The sequence below is a fragment of the Carassius gibelio genome, chromosome B13 (assembly GCF_023724105.1).
Source record: "Carassius gibelio isolate Cgi1373 ecotype wild population from Czech Republic chromosome B13, carGib1.2-hapl.c, whole genome shotgun sequence".
NCBI lineage: Eukaryota > Metazoa > Chordata > Actinopteri > Cypriniformes > Cyprinidae > Carassius > Carassius gibelio.
In genome coordinates, this window is record NC_068408.1 from 12,877,800 (window position 1) to 12,903,736 (window position 25,937).

The 25,937-nt window shown below is 36.4% G+C and overlaps 1 protein-coding gene across 1 annotated transcript in view; it reads left to right on the forward strand.

The window, feature by feature from the left end:
* Positions 1-25,937, forward strand: part of LOC127970462 (stromal membrane-associated protein 1-like) — an 83,463-nt gene that overhangs the window by 16,131 nt on the left and 41,395 nt on the right. Inside the window, exons 8-9 of the mRNA XM_052573049.1 lie at positions 3,889-3,960; positions 7,992-8,072. Coding sequence (XP_052429009.1) covers positions 3,889-3,960; positions 7,992-8,072 — 153 coding nt within the window. The remainder of the gene's footprint in view (positions 1-3,888; positions 3,961-7,991; positions 8,073-25,937) is intronic.

A 25,937-nucleotide genomic window follows, 5' to 3' on the forward strand; every position in this document is an offset into this window, starting at 1 on the left:
AGGGCTGCTACTAATTTCTAATCTATCAATAATTATTTAGATTTAGTCAAATAATCTAACAATACTTTTTTGACAGGTGAATCTATCAGTTATTTTCCGATTAGATGAATAACCATATGGTTAACCTAACAAATAATAACCATAACTTCTGCCATTAAACTATCAATATTTTATTGAAACAATGTATCATAAAAATACTTTACAAATAAAAAAATCCCAACATAGACAAGAAGGTGTCTAGAAGAAGGAAGGACAAGGTCAAGTCAAAATTCATTTTGGTAATCAACTTAATGCCACCAATGCTGTCAGTTGAGCTTAACTTGAATTGAACACTCTATATTCCTTTTGCTTGCTCACCCATGCTGCTTTTTATTCTATTCCTCCATATCTTCCTCTTTGCCTTCTTTCTCTCTGTCTGTCTGTCTTTTTTTTCTCTGTCTGGTAGGAATTGAGCTGTCACTTACGTGATGATGCAGAAATGGAGTAAAAACCTTGGCCCTGACCCCTCCATGCCCTCCCTTCTTCTCTTTCCTGCACCAAGAGAAAGAAACATTGTGGGACACTGAAGGGGCCCCGGAGGCAATAAAATCTTCCTAAACAAACTAAACACATTTAGGGAAAAGGAAAAAGACGACAAAAAGAAAATAAGGGTCACTGTTGTGACTTGAACTGTATCATCCAATGCATGGTAGATATAACAGGGGCCTTTGAATTACCTTTTTGGTCACTGTATTCAGAACGGGTGATGAAATAACGTAATCAGTCATTTTTAACTTCACATTTACAGTGAAGGAGTTTTTATTTTGTCTTTAACAAGTATCACAGACCTGTACATCTACATATTTGTTCATATGTGTACGTGTCTGTCTCTGCAGTGCTTATTTGTTTGTACATTGCAGGGAATAATATTCATGCTGACAGCACATATGGAGTTTTTTTCCTCAACCAATACAGTGTTTTGGTATTTCACACAGCATTAATCATGGGAAATTTGTGCATAATTAGAGAGGAACTGTATTTTCAGCATTCCATCTTCAGGATTGCACACTGAAGCTGCTGTTGCAATCAATAAAACACTAAAGTGGACTCAAAACATGACTTAATTACGAGTCAAAAGGCATCACTTGTTAGCTTGCAGCTCTCACACACCTTGTTGAACATCAGCTGCTATGCCTTTTTGTTCTTTTTTGCTTTGATAACTAGACTGCGGCAATATGGGATTTTGAATGGTTTTCATATCCCTGTTCAAATCACAATAGCTTTTCAAAATAAAAATATTTTTTTTTTTCATCATAGTTGTGCAGTCCTTTATGCAAGCAGTATTTTAAACCTCTTTAGGTGTTTTGTCATATCACAAACGATGCCCTTCTACCCTCCAATAATAAAATTCTTAAAGGGGTCATATGATGCTTTTTTCGTTGTAACCGAATATGTTGACATGCTTTTTAATGTTCAAAAAACACATTGTTTTTCAAATACTGTACATTATTGTATGCCCCGCCTCTCTCAGACGTATCGTTTTCTACAAAGTCCCTCCTTCAGACAAGCGCAGTCTGCTCTGATTGGCCAACTGACCCAGTGCATTGTGATTGGCCGAACACGGCAAGCACTCGTCGGAAATGTTAATCCCCTTTTCATAATCGCGAGCTTCATCTTTCAAAATAAATGTAAAGCCAGTTAATAATGTCCTTAATTTTACCGTCAGTTCAAGCCATGAAAGTGGAACAGAGTTGCGTGACTGACAACTCCGCATTTTAAACATTCAACAGCAAATACCTTAATAACAAAACATACATACAGTAGCTGATTCAGAAGCACCAGTTTGTTGTAGCAAAGTCAAAAGTTCCTCCTCTCCTAGGTTCGCAAAATGGTTGTCCATAAAATACATTGCTGTTCTGTTGTAAGTATTCTTAATGATTCCTAAATGCCTAACTGTGCGTTCACACCGCCGGCGTTCAGAGCGTCAAAAATCGGTCTTCCTGCTCTGCTCCCAATGCTGCAGAAAGATTTGTGAGCGCTCAGACGCTCTGACGTAGATCGAATGCTTATTTTGTATTTAAAGCGGCCGCAAAGCAAACAAGCTTGTTGATCTCGTGCAGACTAACCACAAGGAGGGTAACGTTATAAGTTAACCTCATTAAATATTGTTGTGGACGAGATATTAGGATCCTTTACTTAAAATGAACAATCTCAGACACCTTGGTCCATGTATCACTTTTAATTAATTTTTTATGTCCCTGTACGCAAACAGGGACACATCATAGATTAATATAAACGCTAAACAGCAATAATCAACCTGTCCTTTATTCTGCTTGGGAACTAATGGTCGGAGCTGCGTTCTCTGGAATCCTCTCAAGCGGTGGACTTCTACGTTCCGATTGGTTGCTGCCCAACCGCGTCATAGCTCATTACCATAAACTTGCCTTGATTTCAACTCTCCTCGACGATCTCAACGGCCAAGATACGTCGCTCCTTGCTGCTGCTCGACGCCGGCTTACATTGAAAATGAATGACTTCTGGCCACTTTGACGCTCTCGACGCCGGCGGTGTGAACGCACAGTAAGTGCTTTTGCTTTCAGCTAGATACATACAGCATCTCCCTGACATGTCTGCTTCAACACTAACTGTGGTTACTGAAACCATGCCTTTTTTCTTTGCATGAACATTTGGGCGGCATTATGCAAATATTTTCAAATAGTGACGTAGACATGTGGGGGTGTGTTTGAATGAGCCGTTATAAGGGGGTGTGGCAGAGGCTTAACTTTGATAAAGAATATCTCTTTGGATTTGAGACTTTAGTATTTTCAACTTTACATATCTTCTTCATGCAACAAGAACATTTAACACTCCAAAGAGAAAGGAAAAATGTAAATCGCATCATATAACCACTTTAATGAAATGTAAAATATAAATCCATACTATTGAACTTGGCTGAGCTTTTATATACACATATGTAAAGGTGTATATATGCAAGCTTTTCAAACATCACCATCTGATTGATGCAGTTATTTGAGGTGTCTACACTTGGGAGTTAATTCTATTGATTTGAGGCAGCATTGGCCATGCAGATCGACAAACTCTTGACTACAGATTCGGCAGATGGTCTCACTTCTTATATCGTCTGGAACATCTGGAGAAGTCTGGGCTATTTTTACCCACCAAATGTATCCTTGATGATAGATGTGACTGCCGATATTGCAACTAAACCAAGATACATGGGTCCTCTTACTGATGTGTACATTTTTGCAACCAATTTTTGTCTTTTTTTACTTTTAAAATATCTATGCATCCTTTTAAACAGGATATATTCACTTTGAGAAGTAGTTATTTCTATATATATATATATATATATATATATATATATATATATATATATATATATCTTGAAAAAGTTCTTACCCCTTTGGCGAGAAAATGTTTTGCTTTTTATGCATAATTTTACTTCAGTTTTCATGAGAAAATAATGCCAATGGGCTAACAAAAATTAAACTTAATTCTTGATATTTTCTCTGAAGACTAGTTTTACTATCTTAAGCAATTTTGCTTCACAAGTGGATTTGTTTTAACAATGTTTAAATATTTTTTACTAAAAAGCCGGCAGGAATACTGATTTATAAAATTGTGTTTTTGCAGTGTTTGATATGTGTGTGTGTGTGTGTGTGTGTGTGTGTGTGTGTGTGAACTTATCATGATATAAATGTTGCTTTTCCCAGTTTCCCACAGGCTGAATAATTATTCACTGTATAGTGATCGCTGCAGCCTATTAATTCTGATTTCTCTTCCACTTTTTTCCTCCACACCCCCTCTTTATCTCTTCCTCATTCTATTTCAATTCCTCTCTTTTACCCTCTCATCCTCTCTCTCTCTTTCTCTCCTCTGCCCCTGCAGAAGTCCTCTGATGCTGCTTTGCCCTCAGTATCATCCCCTTCTTCGCAAGCAGCTGAGAAAAGTAAACTGGAGGTACTGTAGCACTGTGCTTCTCTGTGCTCTGTGCTTGGTGCTGTGCTGTGCATTCTCTAGGCTGCATCCCAATTTGCATACTTTCCTTCCTAAATAGTATGCTAGTTCAGAATGATTCCATTTAAAATACTATTATGTTAAAAATATGCCACACGTCCAAATTGCAAACCATTGCTGCTACATTTCCATCTATAAAAATTAAATGTGAAATGCAATCAAAATAGGGGTTATGTGGCCTTTAGTCCCTGTTTAGCTATGATCAGGGAAAAAAGGTTAACCCCTTTACTGTGCACAATCAAGATGCGATTTTATGAGGAAGTAGTTTATCACGTCTTAATACATACGCCAAATGCACTTTCACATCTCTATCAAAGTAGTATGGAAATTGGGACAGACCTCTGTGTGCTGTTAATCAATCACTGAATCAATTTTCAGTGATATAATGTGTTATGCAATCTCTGCATCGGCACAAATGTCCATGCGACTGAAGCTGGGTTCATGCTGGTTAGTGCTAGACAAGCACATGTCTGGTCAAGTTGGACAACTGGCATCTTTGGTCAAGTCTGGTCAAGTCTATTATTAGTAGCAGTATTATAAATTGTATATAATTATTTCATGTAATTTATTTCATGCATAATCTATTTGTAAAATGAAGTGTGTTTGTAAAATGAAGTGGGTAAAATGGTTGTCTGTCTGACTATTGACAGTTTTGGCAACAGATTATTAAACCGCCTTTAAGAACGTTAATTTAAACCAAAGAAGGTGCAGGGAGAGAGAACCTATAGAAGTCACACTGATGGGTTTACATTCATCGTTGAAAAGTGTTGTGGTTGTGTTTGAGTGTATGTGTGGAGTCTTTTTTGCTCTGTGCTCTGCTGAGGAAAGGAATCGATAGCACAGCTCTGTCAGCATGCAGAGTGGAAATAGAATAATCAATGTTCCCATAAAGAGCTCCAAACGGCCAATCCGCACCTCTCCTCCAGGCCTGTTCTCCATTTGTTCCGTCTGCTGGTAATCATAGTGCCAGTCAGACACCCCACCACCACTGCAGAAAACACACTCTGATCCCTCACTCCCACACCTGAACCAGCCTCTCGCTCAGCGTTTTTGCAGTAGGAATTGATTTGCGCTGAGAGAAAAGGAGAACTGATTGCTCGATATCAAGGCCAGTCCTTTATGATGCATTTGTTTGGCTTTGCCATAGTGATGGGAGTTTTAAATGTTCCACTTTGTTAAAGGGCACCTATCATGCCCCTTTTTACAAGATGCAATATTGGTCATGGGTGTCCCCAGAATGTGCAAAGTTTTAGCACAAAATGCCCCCCAGATCATTTAATATAATGTCTGGAAAATGCCATTTTTGAGGTGTGTCTAAAAGAGAGCTGTTTCGGTTTGTATCACTTTAAATGCAAATGAGCTGCATATTCCTGTCCTGTGTCCTGAATAGGGTGTAGCACCAGGCCCGTAGCCAGCTATGAGGTCACTGAGGTCCGGACCTTGGTAAATTGTTCATGTTCAAAAATCAAATTTGTTTTCTGAATGACTCATTTGCTGTTTAAACCTCCTCATATGAATGCCTGCATGTATAATCAAGTTTAGATTGTTTGTAAGAATGTTTATTGCCTGTCGTCCGTGGTATGAAAATGATTACAGCAAGATGCTGCAGGGGTGGACAAGTCTTGAGTGAGGGCGCAGGTGGGCACTTTCGGTAAGGCTAATGGGAAAAAAAATTATGATATTATCTGTCAGAAACATTATCAACGTTGTCAAAAACAGTTGTATTTTAACACTAATACACAATGTATAACAAGTAGGTTATAGAATGAAATGCTAAAAACATCTTTATAGTTATCATCTTTATAGTAGTGATTATTAATGAAATCTATACATCAGTGATTTTCAACCTGTGGGCCACCAATTACTATTCAAATAACTAATAATATTGTTAATATATGTAAAAATGTCTAAGTCATAACATATTAACATTATTTCATATAATCAAATAACTAAAACTAAATATTAAACTGTAACTATGCTTCCACTATTCAAGCTCGCAGATTGGTTGAAGAATAAACTTCCAATTTATCTTAGATAATTTAGCTGCATATGCTACAGAACAATAGCAGTTGTGCCAAGCGTTATTTTCTATTCATTGCCAGTTCTTTCAATAAAGACAGTTAACAATCTAGCTTCTGAGTACTAAGTTATTAACCCAATAGCGGGGTGAGTTAAATTTGTTGGCAAAACTTATTTAGGTCGATTCTGAGGTGCATTACCATGCCAGGGTGTCCACAGGGCAAACATTTTAATATTGTATATAATTTTCGCGCATCAGGATGCCATTGTCAGTATGTCAGTGTTCAAATTCCTTTGAAGGAGCGCTCACAGTCTCAGTTTCGCGTTCAAGCACATTTTAGATGCAGGGTTGTTGTTGTTGTTTTTTTACCATGAAACTGGGCTGCTTTTAAATCGTTGCCATGGGACGATTTTCCCCAGTGGGTTAAAGGTTTTAAATGTTGCATAAATTACATTTGGTTGAAATGCTTGCACTGAAACATTTTGCATTCTACCTGTAATAAATCTATGCTAAATGTTTTGGGCCACACTAGTAGGAAGCATTTGAGCTGTGTTAATGATACATGTGCATTAAAGTGTCTGACTGTAAAATGTGTTTTAGGAATGGAAATGAAATTTTTATATTTGGGACATGGTAATTGCTTTCCTTTTGTGATTATTCTTTTACCTTCCATGATCATTCAGAGCTGATTGTATTACTAAGTCTGCATCAAATCAAGCAATCCGTAATTACAGGACAGTCGAGATGTTTGTCATGAGAAGTGTTCCACAAAATGGCTATGGTTTGAAGACCGTTATAAGAGTTGATGTTACAAATACATATTTTGAATATACTGTGTGAACTCATTCCCCATTTAGCTCTGAGAGCTTTATTTTTCCTACTCAGAGTTTTGTCAGATGTTTTGTTTATTGGCCTAATTCTTGTTTCTTGGGTTGCATTGCTTAGTCACTCAATTAATTCCTTGTGCTTCGTTCCCCCTTTCTGAATTGTGTTGTATTGATAAGGAGTTGTCTCAAAATAAGTCTGTTTAGCTGTGCTTTGTTACAATCAATATATAGTAGTAAATATAAGTTAGTGTCACTGATTTGAAACTTGGAGTGGCGATTAGGTCTTAATGTATGGAAAGAGTCTTAAAGTCTTAAAAGGTGTTCAATTTAACTTCTCTATTCCTTTATATACCCTGCTTGAAAGATAGAAGTAATCCATTGCATCTTCAGTGGCTCAGATGTTGGGAGAAAATGCAAACTCTATGTTCAGTCTTATATCCAAACACAACACCAGGATTACGTATGAGAAATTGTTGACATTACAGCTGCTCGAGAGCAGAGACCATGAAGGACAGCGTACAACTGCTGAGGGTGGAAACTATGATAATGCAGGGCTTTCAATCAGCCGCAGTCGCCCGGCCCTATGCAATGTGATGTCACATTGCTTAGAAAATCTAAATAGCAGGACTAGTGAGACTGATTTGGTTTAATGGAAATTTTAAAATGAGTGTGGGTGAATTTTTATTACTGTTGGGTGGTTTTGTTCACACACTGGCAACACACATTTATGTCCAAACACCATGTGAAAGTGGGTTTTGCATAATAGGTGCCCTTTAAAGGCCTTTGCAAAACTGTATGTGTGTGTTTTTTTTCAACAATAGGCATGTTATATATTACCCTCTTAATCTTAAAGAAAAGAAAAAATGAATTCTTGACAGAATTCTTCCGCAGTGTGCCCATAGTTGAAGAAACCTATATGTAGTGCATTTGTGTGTGTGTGTGTGTTTTAAGCTGTGGTAGCCATATTTAAGCTGTCAAAGTACAGGTCTCACGGCAAAACTGCAAGCCTTGTGCCCTAAAGACACCTCAGACTTGTAGCTGACTCAACATTCTTCAATTTCTTGTGTGTGTGCTAACTCTTAAGTGTGTTTTTTTTTCATAATCTTATTTTCCTTATTCTGACACAGAAGGAGAGAGAGAAGAAAAAGGAGGAGAAGAAGAGGGAAAAAGACACCGATAAAGGGAACAAGCCAGCAGTTTTTGAGAAGGTAATTGACCTCATTACTGACCAAATAGACTGGAGACATTACCCTTTTTAATGATTGCTATGTTTATGAATCAGTTGAAGACATTCTGTTTGGAGTAGGGTTGTGCAGATAGACAATAGTATCGTGTATCGACGATAGTCAGAGATATCGACATAAGCAGATTTCTCTGTCAATAATCAAGATGACATTAGACTCATTCTTCTATTAATGTATTAGATTATAATAATAACTATTATTTTTATTTTTATTAGGCGGCCTATTATAATTCGGCTATCAAACTGCCCAGCTATTTCACACACTCTCACACACACACAGTACGCGAATGCGCAAAAGAGGATTAGAGCCTGTCGCTAAACAAGTTGTAATGATTTGACTCGGATAACTAGTTAAATCGATGAAATGAAAGCGATAGAAAACGAGGAGTTGGTATCCCACACATTTAATGGCTGGTACACGACAACGCAATCTCATTCATGAGAGATTAACTCTTTCTTGGCGTTACAAACAAAGACAAAATAATAACAAGGTGGCAGAGCGAACTTATCATCCATTGTGATTCTCACATAGTCCTTCTCTTAAAGACTGATCACTTATTTTGTAACACACATATTTGTGGCGATGACGTAGAAGGTCTACGTGAGAACCACTATGGATGATAAGTTTGCTCTGCCGCCTTATTATTTTCATGCACACCGCACTATGATGTGATGCATGCAAAATACATAGTTTTGGCTGTTACAAAGTCTCCATCCACAAACGCGCGGTCCGGAGCACTGTATGAATGATGCATCAGTTCAGTTCAGCTTTACTCCAAATATATCAACTTACCTGTTTTGAATACTTTATATTTGACATGTTCGTTTATGTCCAATATTAGTGTTAAACTGCTGGACTTTAAATGAAATCGACTATTGATTTTCACCGTTGACTGATTTTGCAGATCATTTAGACTGATAACTTCCATGCGCAGATGCGGCAGATTTGTCACAGGACGCGCGATATGACAGTTACATCCGACTATATATAAACTAGCTCTTTTAAATACACTTTTATCAGTATGTTTGAAAGCATATTTTTTTGATTATTTGTGATTCCATAGGTTCTCTTTCGCGCACCTGCGCAGTTTAAAACAACAAATAGTTATGCTATGACAAGAACAAAGAGTCTCTCTCTTGCTCCACCCATGCACGATAATACCGTGTACTGTCGATCAGACGGGATGACGATATGACGATTTGAAAAATGACCATATCGCCCAACACTAGTTTGAAGAACTTCAGGTGCCTGTTGCTGGACCATAAGGGAAATTCTTTACAAATATTTTTGCTGTTTTGTTTCTTGATTTCAATTCTTGTGTTTTTAACAAATCTGAGATTTTGAGAATCACATACGCCAGACAGTGTTCAGTGACCATAAGGAAGATCCCAGTCCTGTCTCTCATGTGAAATCAAACACCCTGAGCACTGGAATTTAATTTGTCTTGCATATTCATACATCTCTTTGCAGAAAATTAGAATCTCTAAGTTCATCTTAATTTAAAAACCTCATGGGAGATTGTGTTTGGATGGTGGTCCGAATGTCAGATAGTTGAGAAACTTTATGCAAATAAGAATGATACAGGCACATTTCTGGTGGATTCTGTTACTATCATTATTATTATATAATTCAGATTCTAAATTCACTTAGCACATTTTCATTGTGGGTAGAATGTGGTCAATTTGTTACACTGATGTTGTAGGGCTGGGAATTTCAGATTATTATAGTTTCTTTCAAAAAAAGAGGAGATTAATCATGATTTTATTAACTAAACATCTGGATCAGTTTACTTTTTGAGGTTGGACAGGTTAGTTGCATGGTTTTTGAAAGAAGACTCCTATGCTTACTAAACTTCAATCATAATGCAGTAAAAATGGTCATAATGTGAAAAGGTATCAAGGTATTTAAAATAACAGTTTTCTCTATTAATACATTTTAAAATTATTGCTTTGATGTAAGAGCTGCTCAAAAATCATTATCAATGTTGAACGTTAATATTAATGTTACTTTTTATTAATATATAATCCATAATGCTAATATTTTTGTGAACTTTGTTGTTGTTTTTAAAATCATTTTTAAAATCATTCTTTTGGCAAATCTGTGTAGATTTTGTGATTTTGACTTTATTTCGTACTGAATACCACAACTAAATCAAAACCTGTATTAGATGAACACCATACAGAAAATTGGCATTATTTCAGCTGTAATCTAGCAAATATACGATGACTTTATTGAGCATGCATTGAACGCAATCATAGTCCACACAGAAACAGCCACACTGCTGTTCATTTTACTGACAAACCCCCAGAGCATCTGATCTCTAGTACTTTGAGTGGTATCGAGCGGGTTTCTTCCGCGCCAGTGGACACGTAGGGTAACAGATATTGCAGGCTTGACTTCATCTCTCTGTACTGCAGAGATGTTGAGCAAACAAGCAAACACTTAGATGTGCTGAAATAGCCACAGCAGCAATAATTAAAATTTTGCGCCTAGTCGACATTGCACATTCACAACTCTGAAGCACAAGGAAAAAAGCCCTGAACAGGCATCTTACATTTGTACTTGTGTAACCAACCGCTCACTTCAGACACCTTGCTTTCCTTCAGGCTACACTTCATAACCACACGCAGTCACACACACCTTCCTCTCCCCCTGAAGCACAGTTTGGGGTCATCTGGGATCGTAGCACAGAAAAAAAGGCATTCACAATTGCTGTGTCGTGTGTGAGAGAAAAGAGAGTTTGCTGCATGTGGGAATGTGTATTATTGTCATCTAGCTGTCAGAGAGCACAATGGAGGTATTTGATTGACAGGCAAGAGGACGAGATTGGGTGGCCCTGAGTGAGAGTGGAGAAGGAGTCACGGAGAGGGCACCATGCTACATTTTTTCTTCAGTGGTGTCTCAGATTTTCTGTTATTCTTTTACTCTCTGCATAGCTTTTTATTCTTCATGCTCTGTTGTCCTGCACAAGTGATTCTCAACTAACTTTGCTTCAGGATTTTACATGCAAAACTAGTTGATAGGTTGCCTGAATGATTAGTTAACTGGTTGTCTTAAATATTCTGGTATTGGTGTGAATCTAAAGATGAACAGTTTTTGGTAATTTTTAGTTTGACTTGCCACGTTGAAAATGTAACACTCATGGTAGAATGCTCAAAATGAAATGACTAAATAACTGTATCAGAGGTGCTTTAAGAGAAGATTTTAAAATCGCATTTTCAAGATGGTTTTAGTATGGTGTGCAGCAAGGTTCCGTATGTGTCCCTTTCATTTTCTCCATGAAGGAACTGAGTTCAAAGTCAAACCTATTGTGAGCTTACAAGGTTGTTAATTGATGCTTTTTTTTTTTTTTGAAGCCATCAGCATTCATTATCTATTTAATTTTAAATAATCATGTAAGAAGAGGTATTCATGATGAAAAACTCCACTAATCAAAGAATCACAATGAGCAAATCACAGTAAAAAAAAAAAAACTTTATTGCGCCCAACAACTGTTATATTGTGAAATATATTGTTTATAATCAAAAACTTTAAATCAGTAGTTTTATTTGTCCATTGTTTTTAATTTATGTAATTTAAAGTGCTTAATGTGTTCATAAATATTTACTTCATTAAAGCCCTGTTGTACCTAAAAAGTGCATTGTTTTTTTCTCCTTCCTGAATGAAGAAACCAAAGTCATTGGTAAAAGTAGTCAGCATTGTGGAACTACTGATTTTATAAAATGGCAATAACAGCAGTATTACATATTCGAAAACCTGTTCCATATATTATTAATAATAATCAGAATAAATAATTCTTCCATTTAGTAACATAGTTTACATTAACTGTAGGCTGTTTGTTTGCCAAAAACTTATTGCAACTCTGCACATTAATGTAGAATGTGTTCACAGATGTCTTTTTATTTAACTTTTTTTAATGCGACTTATCCAATCTGAAGTAGAAACAGAAATATTAGTGTCCTAAAAGTGTCATCATTTGTAAATGCGATTAACAGATGTGTGTTTTTCCCAACACACTAACACACAGAACAAAAATTAGGCAATGTATTGTATTGTTATTAATCATATTACAGTGACCGATAAACTATACCAAAATACTGAAGAGTTTGTTTAGATGTACAGCCTTTAAAGTCAGTTATGGATATGGCTAGCATTTATTTTCCTTTTTTAATAGTTGTTTATCCTGTCTATATGCCATTACATGATTAGTTGCATTTTGTTATTTACCTTTAACATTACATCTTCCTTGCTTTCAGAACAAGGTGCACCTCTTTTTTGGCTCACCAATAGTCCACTACCCCATGTTCTTGACATTTCTGTCTCAACTATGTGTGGTTGTACAGTTGAGGTTTGAATTGTTGGTCACAGTGGAGAAGATTAAAAAATGCAGTGGCCTTTGAAAGTCCAGCTGCAATCTCTCCATTTTCTGCTCCACTGAGTCAAGAATATTCACGGTCTTTGTAACTCCAGAAAGACGACTAAGCTTTAAGAGAGCCAGAGTTAGCACTGCATGGTCACCTTCTGTCTCGCGCTGTTCCCAGAGAGACCGGGATGAGATGAAGGGAAAAGAGTGAAAAATGAAGGAATGGAGGAAGAGAACAGTTCAGCACCTTTATGCCTTTGGGGCTGGTGCCTGTGGCCATACGTGACAGCTCATGTGTGCTCATCCACACACACAAAACCACCGCACTGATGTAGAACAAAATGCATTCAGTTGGCTGTAGAAGATAGTCCATCTGTCTGCTGTAACAAACCAATATGAACAGTTTGGTTTGAAACCGAGGTACCAAAGTCTCATGCTGCATCAATACTGATACCTTAGGCCCGAGGTTTTCTAATGTCCCCCCCCCCCCCCCAAAAGACCATCTAAAGCCGAAATAAGTTACAAACAAATTGTAAGGTCTGCCTGTCTGTCTGTCTGTCTCACACACTCATTTAAGTGTTAAAGTAGTATTTTTCTCACAGTTTCATTCATCTGTATAGATCCATCAGAAACCATAAGATTTAATCAGTTTTATTTTGACAACAATAAAAATTAAATATGTACATCATTTTATGATTTTTTTATTGTACTAAATCCCAAATAAGCTCCTAACCAGTTAACACTTAAATTTAGCATTTTGTGTGCATTTTAAAATTCACTATATAATTGTACATTATATAGATACAATATAAATAAAAGCCTTTTTTAATTTAGCAAAATAAATGTTTTTTTTTAAATTATTATTTTTTTTTATACCCTTTGCATGTTTTTTGGAAACCTGTTTAAAAAAATTTTGAAAATCTATAACTTTGATATTGCTAGTGCTGCAGAAATGACACACTGCACCCTTAAGAGTAAGTCAAGTCTGCTTGCCCTGATTTTTCTCTTTTCTTGTGTTGATGGCAAACATCATTCCACTGCTAGCTATCTATCACTCCTTAATTTGGTCATCTCTGAATGGCTGAATGAGATGCCATCCGCATCTCTTAAAGCACTCCTGCGGGGAACTGTTTTTTTTCCCCTCCTCAACAACCTTCATTTGTCTGTCGTTGTGAGTTAATCTCTATACATATTTCCTTTGCCATCAAAGGCGCTTGCTGGCTTATGTTAAAATCAGCCAAGCGAGGACCTTACAATGATATTCATAGCCTCTTCTGAACCTCCACGACAGCTCGTGTGTGTGTGTGTGAGTGAGACTGTGTTGCTTCTGTCATGCTCCAGCATGATCTCTGCTGATCCAAAGTCTGCGAGTCACATGTTGAGATCATCAGAGCCATGTGTGTGTTTTAGGAAAGGAAAAACCAGAGACCAGCCCTGGCCTCAGGTCAGTGTGTACGCTGATTAACATGACAGTGTGACTTCATGATCGACACAATGGTGGAATTTATAGTGATTCTGACACACACAACAGCCTTCTGAAAACATACTGTCCATGTAAGATGAAGGTGAACAACTTTTGCTGTGTATGATAGTTTGTTTAGCAGCATAAAAACATTCAGAGAGGTTTGTGTGCTTGCCAGGCTGAGATGATGTAGAACGAAGTAAATTCAGTTGGCTGTAGTGGAAGCTCCATCTGTCTGCTGTAGGATTGGATTGATGCCAATACTTTGGTACAATACCAGCCTTTAGTACCTCAGTATCGATGGCAACAGATGAACAGCCTCGGTCGATTGATTGATTGATTTTTTAAAAGATTTTTTATAATTAATAATTGTGAATTGATAATTTTGTTAATTTGTTATGAGTGTCCATGTTTGCAACATTCACTTATTTTTTTTTATTTTTTTGTTATGGTATTGTACCAGTAGCAAATCTTATTGTAAATGTCATTTAAGATTAAAATGCTTTTCTTTTGTTAACAATCTATCTGGATGTGATTTGTAAATATACTGTTGTTTAGTAGGATGAAATGAATACTTTTATTTAGCAAAGACAGTTTGAAATGTTAAAAAAAAAAAATTTTTTATAATAAAAGAAAACAATGTAGCACAGTTAACACTCAAATGTTTCTTAAGCCCCAAATCAGTATATTATAATGATTTCTGAAGGATCGTGTTCTATTAAAAAGCTGAAGTAATGGCTGATAAAATGTTTCCTTTTTCTCTTTTTTACACATTTAAAAATATATTCAAAATAAATTGTTTGTATTTACCATTTTTTTTTTTTTTTTTACTGTATTTTTGATCAGGTGCAGTCTTGGTGAGTATAAGCGACTTCTTTTAAAAGTTCTACAAATATGATCGACACCAAACTTTTGAACAGTAATGCAAATTACAAGTTTAAGTGGTTAAGTAGTTAGTATCAAATTCTCTAAATCCATTAAAGTAATTTAATGGTTCTTATGTTTTAATGCTTTAAAAAATCCTTCTGTTTACACTGTGTGAACTGCCAAACTGTGCTAAATAACAAAAACAATAAAAATAGCACATTATCTTATCTTAGTAAGTGCAACCCTAGTCTACTTATTGCTTGCTTCCAGATCCTCAGCGACTAAAAACTGTCTCTTTTGTTTTTGCTCAATAACACAGATATACTACACCATCTCGATCTCCTCAGATATGGAAGTCTTTATGTATTATTAGTGTTGTCTGCTAAGACAAGAATTACTGTTGTTCACACATTGTGACTTGGGATTCAGACAAACTCCTAACTCAGATGATTAAACTGTAGCTCAACACAGAGTTATGAGTGATACCTTACATCATGGGGCTTGTTGAGATGAGGTGTGTTAAATTGTTTTCTAAGCAAACAGACTTCATTTGATAGGTTAAAATTCAATGTACCAGAGCCAAGTTTAAGGATCAAAATGTTATAGAGAATCAGCAAAAGTCTAGTTGTTGTATATGCAAGATAAGTAGAATTTGAAGCTGTAATCAGCTGTGTACTATTCTTCTGCTTTTTAGACATAACGGTCCCTATAACGGTCCCTTGTATGGACTGAAGTCAACAGCAGATGGTCTATAACACTCTCTGGAATAGAGCTAATGTAGGATCAATGTTTAATGGCTTGTTATTATGACATGCTGCTCATGAATGAATGAATGTGAGTCTGTCTGGCTGTGAACAGAGGAGTCATGCCTTCACAGGATCTTGTCATTGCTGAAGAAAAGTTGCAAATCAAAATGTACTGGCTTGTAGTGGACATTTGTGTATAATATATGAATGCATATAGGCTAAACTATGTATGCGAACACACTGGACATGCATTTTTAATGGATTCTACAGCAGTTGAAGAAGTTGAAAGCTTGCTAATCTTTGGAAAAGTATGAAATGTGCGATTCGATTCTGAGATTTTACGAATGCATTGCGATTCTTGAATCGATTCTGAGCTTAGTTTTGATCAGCAGATGGCACTACATGCTATACATAATACAGTAAGGAATACATGTTTTAGTGTATTTGTTGGTTATACTATTTTTAATTGCCCTTGTTGCAATGTAGTCATATAGTTAATAGTGCTGGGCAATGGTTAATTGTGATTAATCACATCCAAAATGAAAGTTTTTGTGTACATAATATATGTGTGTGTGTGTGTGTGTGTGTGTGTGTGTGTGTATATGCATGTATACATTTAAGAAAAATAAACAAACTTTTATTTTGGATCCGATTAATCACAGCACTAATATTTAAGTACTACTTAATGTTAATTAATGACATGTACTTGATTGCATGTAAATATGCGTAATTTAGTACATGTAACAAGGACACAAAGCGTTTCTTTATATAGTTTTTGTTAGGGGTGCTCCGATCACGATCGGCCGATCGTTAATGCGCATTTCGTCAGTAAAGCCGGTTTTCTAATCAGCAGTTAATTCCATCAGGTGCGTGATTTCACATAGAGCAGCTGTTACTACACAGAGCCGTTGTTAACTGAGAAGATGGGCCAATAAACGCTGAAAATTAACGTGATTTGCGCATCTTCTCTATTAACAACGGCTCTGTGTATTAACAGCTGCTCTATGTGAAATCACGCACCTGATGGAATTAACCGCTGATTAGAAAACCGGCTTTACTGAGGAGATACGCATAACGATCGGCCGATCGTGATCGGAGCACCTCTAGTTTTTGTTTTATATTTTAATTTATTTTATTTGATGTTCTGATTAATCGTTCTTTATTTTAATTATTTCTTTATTTAATTTTATATTTTATTTATATATTTAGGTTTATATAAACATTTATTTAATTTATCTGTAGACCAAGACTCTTTCTGTCTTTCAGTAATTTTCGATGTTTCCTATATTAACGCAGGAAGTTGAGATCATGTTAGATGAAGCGGATCATTCAAGTCAAGCACCACATTGAGCTTCATAAGCAGTTATGAGTTTGTCATGGGAGAAGAGCGTTTTGCTGCCATTGATTGTCACAGGGAGGACATGTTGCTGCTCTCCTTCTCTATTAGAGTGCTCTCAGCTGTATAACAGTAGGCCAGGGTTTTGGAAAGTGAGTCTTATTTACTAGCTAATAATGGTGAAACTTCCACTTCCTGTTTACAGCACATTTTAACTGAAAAGCCCAGTTCCTTATCTCTTATCGTGTTTTAGGCAAGAATAAACATTTATAAAATAACCCTGATTGGATTTATTTCTCTTCCAGCAGCAATTTCCAATTTTTCTGTGTCATCCTGCAGGGTCTGGCCAGAACAGCAGCTAGTTATCTTGTCCTGTTTTCATTTTAATACTCTAAAGCAGCTTGGAGCTGACTAGATTGCAAATGTTTTTGCACTGACCCCAGTAGACCGTTTCTGGAGGGCATCGACTGCACAAGTAACTCTTCCTGCCCGCTTGTCTCTCATTAAAACTCAGTGAGATGCTCATTAGGGTTTAAGTGGAATTAGTATGAAAAGCTCTCTCTCTTTGCTAATGAAGGCAGCCGCACCACAATTGTTTTCATTTGCAGCGACTCTTCCCTGAATGCAATCAGCAACCCTGACCGAGCCCCCTGCTAGCGCGCGCTCTCTCTCTATCTCTAACGTGTTTTATCCCACATGCTTTTCAAGGCCAGTAGGCAAGGTAACTGCACAAATTATCTCTCCATTTACACACCTTGCTCTTTTTTCCCCCCTGTCATGTCTAGAATTTTTCATAGATATAATAATAAACCATCCTGCTATGCTCAACATCATCTCCTCTCGCTCTCATTGGCGCGTTAGGCTAGCATCTGTTGTCTCTCTTGGGTTAGCGCCCACACAACATCATACGCCGCGTGTGAATCCACATGTGGTGCCGCAGCATGTTCCTGTGTGTGTTTTTTGGCTCTGTGTTGCTCATCAAGACAGTCTCGCTTCTTTCAAACACCTGCCTTTCTTTCTCGCTCGCTCATCCTCCATTCTTTTCCCTTTGGAAATGCAGCTTACGTTTTCGTCTTTTTTTTTTCCCATTTGAGTAATGAATAAATTATCAAACAAACAGCAAGCAGTGTTTGCTGCAGTGAAAATGCCGGTGTTTTTGTTTGGTACACATGCATGTATGGTTGGGGTTCTGGGAGTGTTGTATGATTTGGGTAGCCATCTGTTCACCTGAGAATCGCGTTTGTGAGCCGGTCACGTGGAAAGCTTCATATATTAATCACACTGTATGTTTGTCCTTTCGAGCGTATGTGTGCACGCATTTCTTGCTCAGATCTTTGCATCCCCCTGCTGTTCTTGTGACAGTCTGCTGTCAGGGGACTGTGAGGAGAGGAGGAATTTCCATATTACTTGAACATCTTTACAGGTTTACTCGATTCTGTTTAGAATATGGCACATCCAGATGTGCAGTGTGCTGCTGGGGAGATGGAGATCCTTTCCAGCTTAGAAAGGGATGTGGTTCTTCAAACCCAGTGGTTCTCTGTTGTCCAACATAATACTCAAAGGCTATCCAACCCTCCATGTAGGCCAAATAATTTGGTAACATTTTAGATTGGGGGACCCTATTTACTATTAACTATGTGCTAATTAGCATGCATATTATTAGTATGCTGGCTGTTTATTATTGCTTCTACGCCCTTACACCTTGTCATATGTGATGCTCATTTGTATAAGTTCCTAATTGATTCGGAAAATACAAAATTGTTTTCAATCCTCCAAAGAAGGGCAACAGGATATTCAGGGTTTCTGTTTTGGAAAAAAGAATAAATTATGAATGATGAATGATGATGAATTCAGAATGTAAGAAATGTGCTATCTAGCCCAGTTTCCCAAAAACATTGAAAACTTTTTAATTAAAGTTTGTAATCATTTAAACTTGTGTTTAATGATGTACTGAAATTAAAATTCTTAGGGAAGAAAAGTATGTGCAGTCTTTTTGAGGACAGGAAACATGTATAAATCAACCACTTGCTGCTGTACTAAAAGGAGTATCTTAGTAAATGCAAACAGAAACATGCATAAAATATTTACATTACCATTCAGAAGTTACGGCTCAGTAAGATTTTTTTTTTTTATGTTTTGGAAAGATATCTTTTGTGCTTACAGTAATGTTGGGTTTCTATTTTAATATTCATTTCTTGATTGTTACTTAAAAAAGATTTTTAGCAGCCATACTCCTGTCTTCAGTGTCACATTGTCCGTCAGGAATCATTCTTATATGCTGATTTAGTGCTCAAGAGACATTTCTTATGAGTATCAATGTTGAAAACAGTTGTGCTGCTTAAAAATAAAGTCTGAGCCCAAACTGTTGAAAGGTAGTGCATCCGTTTTAAATATGTGAGAAACAAAAATGCACTCAAGTTGGAGTCGTGTTTGTTGTTTAGCTGCAATATAAATATAATTACCTAGTTTTTAGTAGAGATGTTCCGATACACTTTTTCTCTTCCCGATACCGATTCAGATACCTGGGCTCAGGGTATCGGCCGATACCGGGTACTGATCCGATACCTTGGTATGTATCTGTATATACAGCTGTAGATACTACTAGCCCTGTGTAAATTGAGAGAATTATTTTATGGTGTGTTTCAGACTGATCCCTTAATAAAACATGAACAAATACATGGTGAACTACTGTACTCATTACAGTATTTTTATTATCTGACATGAATTTGACATGTCAGTAACTACCGGTACTACAGAGACATACTGCTAACCACTGATCTATAATATAGAATTATTTATTTTCTTAAGCAAAAAAGAACTTCAAATGTAACTGTATAAAAAACTGCAACAAATAAGTCTAGGAACATAAAAAAAATGATATATCAATCAGATAATATCTTTACAACAAAACAAGTAAAAAACAAGCAACCATCTAGCCATAATTATTATTATTAATAGAGACGTATTATTATTACTACATAGATACATAGCTAAATCTACTGTAGGCTACAACAGTAGCTTAATATATTGTCCATTTACTCATGTTAAGCCAAACATTTATTTTAATGGGCTGCCATGAAGATCTTTGAGTGTCTGTGTTTATGATATGACAGTTTTCTCAAATGAAACAGTAAATTCTTATGAAGTGACGGTTTATGCATTTGTGTCCTCATATAGTGACACACGGCAGAGACAAAATAGCGAGCTCCCGCACATCTGCGCCCATCACCCACAGAGATGTGGAATTTGCAGTTCATATATAGTCATATATAGATCAGTGCTGCTAACGCGTTTACATTTCTTCTTCGCTGCTCTAAACGGGTTGCTTGTGGCAACACAGCACAACTTCCTGTGTTTGCAATGCATTCTGAGCAGCGAATAAGAACTGTGCAGCGGTTAGAAAAAGCTAGCAGTCATAACTAGGTCTTGTTTAAGAAAATGGTATCGGATCGGTATATGGGTTCATGTACTCGCCAATGCCGATGCCAGAATTTGTTGTGGTATCGGAGATATTTCCGATACTAGTATCGGAATCGGAACAACTCTAGTTTTTAGTGACACTGATGTGCAGGAACGTGTCTCATTAATTGTAAATAACAAGATATCATCATCAGCCAGCAATAAATATGATTAAATGTGGATATTTTCACTGCTTTTTCTTTCAGAGACTTCATTTAAGTATCTAAATGCTGTACTTGAATTAGAAATGGTTGTCTGATTAAACTGGGGACTTCAGGTAACTTGCCTTGAAAAAGACAAGGCATTACTCAAAAGAGAAGATGCAGCACTCATCTCATCCTCGAAAGAGCCTCTTGCTGAGATGTCAAAGGATGATGCCATTTCGCTAGGGGTCAGGGATGTGTTAGGATGGCAGATTGGGCATCAGTTTGTGAGATAAACAGGTGAGACCCCATAGTTCAGCGAGTTCAGGGGCTTCAACACAGTAACATTAACATGCTAATTGAGCAGGACCTGCTGTTGGCATTATGCGTCTGTTTTATTGAATAGTTGAGATTTTGTAAGAGGTATGACCCTGATCGCTGCACTTAATGTAGACACACACGTGCATCTCACTAATACAAGGCTGCATGAGTGTTTGGTGTTTACATCTGTGTGTGTGGTCTGAGCTCTTGATAAGCTCATGTGTAGTACCGGCAGGTGATGTTTTCCCTTTGTAGTCTTTGTGAGGTAAAATGCATAATTAATGCAGATGAGATATTTAAAGCTCAAGGCCTGGCACTAACCAGTGTTATGAATATCTTCTTTCTCTCTCTTGCTCGTCCTCTCTTTTTTGTGTACAGGTTTAGGGCAAGAATTTTTTCTTATGCTCACCAATTTATTGAATGTAAAATACAGTAAAAAATAGTAATATTGTGAAATATTACAATTGAAATAATTAACAATTATATAACACAAAAATTAACATGTTTTTTTTTTATGTATAATTTATTTATGTTATGCCAGCTGATTTTTCCACAGACATTACTCCAGTCTTCAGTGTGACATGATCCTTCATCATTCTAATATATCAGATCAGTGCTCAAGAAAAATGTAATTATTTTACTGTTGAAAATGGTTGTTTCTTTATATTTTTGTAGAAACCTCAAAATAACTGCATTTATTTAAAATTGAAAATGTTTAAGATTTCTTAAAAAAAAAAAAAAAAAAAAATCTTACAGGCCTTAGACTTTTGAACTCCAGTGTACTTTGCTGTACAGTTTTGGTAACACTTTATAATAAGGTTATATACTTTAGCATTAGTTAATGCAATATCTTATATGAAATAACAAAGAACAGTATTTTACAGCATTTATTAAAGTAGGTTAGTTTCAGTCCCTATATACACATTTTTTGTTAAATTTCAAGTTGTATAATTTAACATTAAGTTAGTGTTATGAAACATAAAATAACAACGGACAGTAGTATTTTATAATGTAACTCAAACTTAGATGTACTGTATATGCTTTAATGTTTAGGCCTATGCTTTATCATGATCCCTAATGCATCAATGTTAACAAATTTAACCTTATTACAAAAGGTTTCCACAGTTTTATCCTAATTTAAAGACCAAACCCAAATTGCATTATTTTCTGTCCGATTAAGTTCACCCAATAACGTTAACATAAAAACATTAAATGTTTATAATAACTTTTTTTTTAACTACAAGCCTGATACTGAAACAGAGTTATATATGAAAATGATTTTGATTCCTGCCTGAAAAGAGTTATCTATTCATGAATTTGTGCGTTGATAAAAGATAGATGAAGCGCAGTGAAATATAACAAAACACAGATGTCAAAAGATGTGCTTTTAGGACAAGTTGGATTGTATTTAATTTGCGTCTCCAAATGTGGGGCTCAGCATGAAGTGCTGAAAACCATAAACAGTGAGATGCCACAGCTCTGACAGAACCTGCTAAATTTAACGCTGTTCTTCTTTTAGGAATGGCCATTTCCCAGGTTGAAATAAAGTGATTTCACTTTTGAAATGTATCTTTTGTCTAAAATCATACCAACGTTTCTCCTCAAACTGTTTATAGCAAGAAACAAATCGTAGAAACTTAGCGTAAAATCAAAGTTACTTAATATTAATTAGTTTAATGAACTGTTGCATTAAAGCCATATCACACTCACAGTTGTGCTGTGGTAATGACCGCCTACAGACATCTAGAGTAAATGTTCTCTTCATGATTTAGATTTTGGTCTCGCCTGTGTTGCCTCATCAAAACGTTGAGTCATTCTGTCTAAAACTGCCTTGGCTCTCTCCCCTCTCTTCATTTCCCTCTCATAGTCTGCATCGGAACCATAGATGCTGATTCATACTCCAGCCTGAGGACACCAAATAATAAGAAAGTCGGTCACATGATAAAAGGCCGTTCCTCTGTGCACTTCCTGCCTAATCTAGGCTAACAATGACCTTGGGCCTGTTGCTTACACCACACATACAGAGATGGGTTTCTGGTTTGGGGATACAGAAAAGATTGAGAAGGGAGAGGTGACTGGGGAAATGGGGAGAGAAATTAGGTTTAGGAAAGATGGAGATAGAGAGAGAGAGAGAGAGAAAAGACAGAACAAAAGGAAAGGAAATAAGAGCGAGGGAAGTATCGAGGGAGACTGGAGAGAGGTGAGGATGAAAGAAAGGGAAGATGGAGGAGAGGAAGAGGAGATAAAAGATGGAAAAGGTGTGTTGGTGCAGGGAGGGAGACTGACTGGTGTTGTGAGACAGAGCGTGTGTGTGTGTGTGTGTGTGTGTGAAGGCTGCTGTAGATTCTCACTGGGCTGTTCATGCAAGGAATGGGATTTCAGGATTCACTGTCCACTCTGCCTAAAGGCCTGTGTGTGTGTTTGTGAGAGAGAGAATGTGTTGTTGTGTGTTTCTGGTGTATGTCCAGTATAAAATAGCTACAAAAGATCCTATGGCTCTGTGACTTCACCGGTGGATTTGTCAAAGATTGGGCGCTGAGGGATTTTTGCCTCCCAGGCCACATGCACACAGCCTTTCAAAGTCAACATCAAATCCATATTTTTATTCCCATTTATTTAAGGCATGTTCTCGTTTTCATTCTGCACAATTCATTTGCACATATTTTATAAATGACTTTAGCCGACATCACCAGCCAGGAACCCTAAAACACCCTTAAACAAAAAACGGCTTATTTCATGATCAGTCTTTTCCCAATGGATAAGATAAAATCCAATTTTGGTGCTTTCATCAAACTTCAGTCTAAAATAGAACTAAAAAAAAAAAAAAAAAAAAATAATAATAAAAATAAATATATAATTGCAATATTTTCCCCTGATTTCTGCAATTTAATATTAGTATTGTTTTCAAATATCAGTGTCAATATGACTATTATTATTATTACTAATATAATATATACAACTTGTAATATTTTAATAAATTATAATACAGCATTTAACTATACTATAGACTATATATGTGTTCCTGTAGCTCAAGTGGTAGAGAATTGTGTTAGCAAGCGCAAGGTTGAGTGTTCGAATCCCAGGGAACACGTTACGAAAAAATTGTTAGCTTGAATGCAATGTAAGTCCCTTGTCTGCTAAATGCATAAATTAATTAATTTTATTTATATTTATAAAATGATATAGTTATAAAACAGTGATATTTTACAGTACACCTACTAATAGTTGCAAAGTAAATTATAAATTACAATCATAATATTTATGGCTTTTGTAAATTGTTTTAGGTTAAACCATCAAATGTTTGATTTGTGAAGCAGCATTTACTGTGAACAGAGCAGCTCTGAGACACTGAAAACACTGGATCATGAGCTGCACGTGTAAATGAATACAGTGCTGTACTTCACTCAGAAGCATGAAGCATATAATTATTTATTTAAATCACAGCCTTTGCGATTTGATAATTCTTATAATGCAGTCATATCACGATGCATATTCATGCTGTCATACTCTAATGTATATAACATTTTGGAAGTAAGATGTTGACTTTAAACTTTCCCTCTTTAGCTCCGAGTTCTCTGACTCATAATAAATGTTCAGTTGTAGGGACACACACACACATACACGCACAGCTTCTGCTCCTCCCGGCCTCCTCCACACCTGTGCTGTGCCCACTGCTTCCCGTCTGTCATCTGTTATTTATAGAGCACGACTGACCTCAGATCAGACTGACTAAGCTCAGATTGAGGCTTGTTCTCCCAAGATGAACCTCCGTTAGTCTAGAGTCTGTCTTGGTCTCTTGTCCTTCTCATTCATTGTCTCTCTTTCTCATTCTTCGTCTCACACTGCCAAGAAAATGCTTCTTTTAATCAGTATCTTTGTCCCGTTTTGCAGGAAAATCCTTTAAATATCATTCAAACAAGATAAATGCTTTTCTTTACATTTTTTAGAGAATGTATATTTAAGTAATTGAATTAATTATCTTTATATTTATAGTGTTCCAGTGTCTACTGTCTATATAAACATCATAATAGAAAGTCTAGTAAGTGATATCTCAGACTCTACTTGCAGTTTTTTCAAATAGAGTGCAACAGTCTAGTCCTGAAGTAAAAATCCAATTCATATTCCATAGGGAAATTGATTTTGAACAATAACTTGTAAACCGTTAAAGACCGGCATACTTTAAATGCTGAGGCTGTTACTCAATCAGTGATATATATATATATATATATATATATATATATATATATATATATATATATATATATATATATATATATATATATATATATATATATATATATACAGTATTGTTCAAAATAATAGCAGTACAATGTGACTAACCAGAATAATCAAGGTTTTTAGTATATTTTTTATTGCTACGTGGCAAACAAGTTACCAGTAGGTTCAGTAGATTCTCAGAAAACAAATGAGACCCAGCATTCATGATATGCACGCTCTTAAGGCTGTGCAATTGGGCAATTAGTTGAAAGGGGTGTGTTCAAAAAAATAGCAGTGTCTACCTTTGACTGTACAAACTCAAAACTATTTTGTACAAACATTTTTTTTTTTCTGGGATTTAGCAATCCTGTGAATCACTAAACTAATATTTAGTTGTATGACCACAGTTTTTTAAAACTGCTTGACATCTGTGTGGCATGGAGTCAACCAACTTGTGGCACCTCTCAGCTGTTATTCCACTCCATGATTCTTTAACAACATTCCACAATTCATTCACATTTCTTGGTTTTGCTTCAGAAACAGCATTTTTGATATCACCCCACAAGTTCTCAATTGGATAAAGGTCTGGAGATTGGGCTGGCCACTCCATAACATTAATTTTGTTGGTTTGGAACCAAGACTTTGCCCGTTTACTAGTGTGTTTTGGGTCATTGTCTTGTTGAAACAACCATTTCAAGGGGCATGTCCTCTTCAGCATAGGGCAACATGACCTCTTCAAGTATTTTAACATATGCAAACTGATCCATGATCCCTGATATGCGATAAATAGGCCCAACACCATAGTAGGAGAAACATGCCCATATCATGATGCTTGCACCTCCATGCTTCACTGTCTTCACTGTGTACTGTGGCTTGAATTCAGAGTTTGGGGGTCGTCTCACAAACTGCCTGTG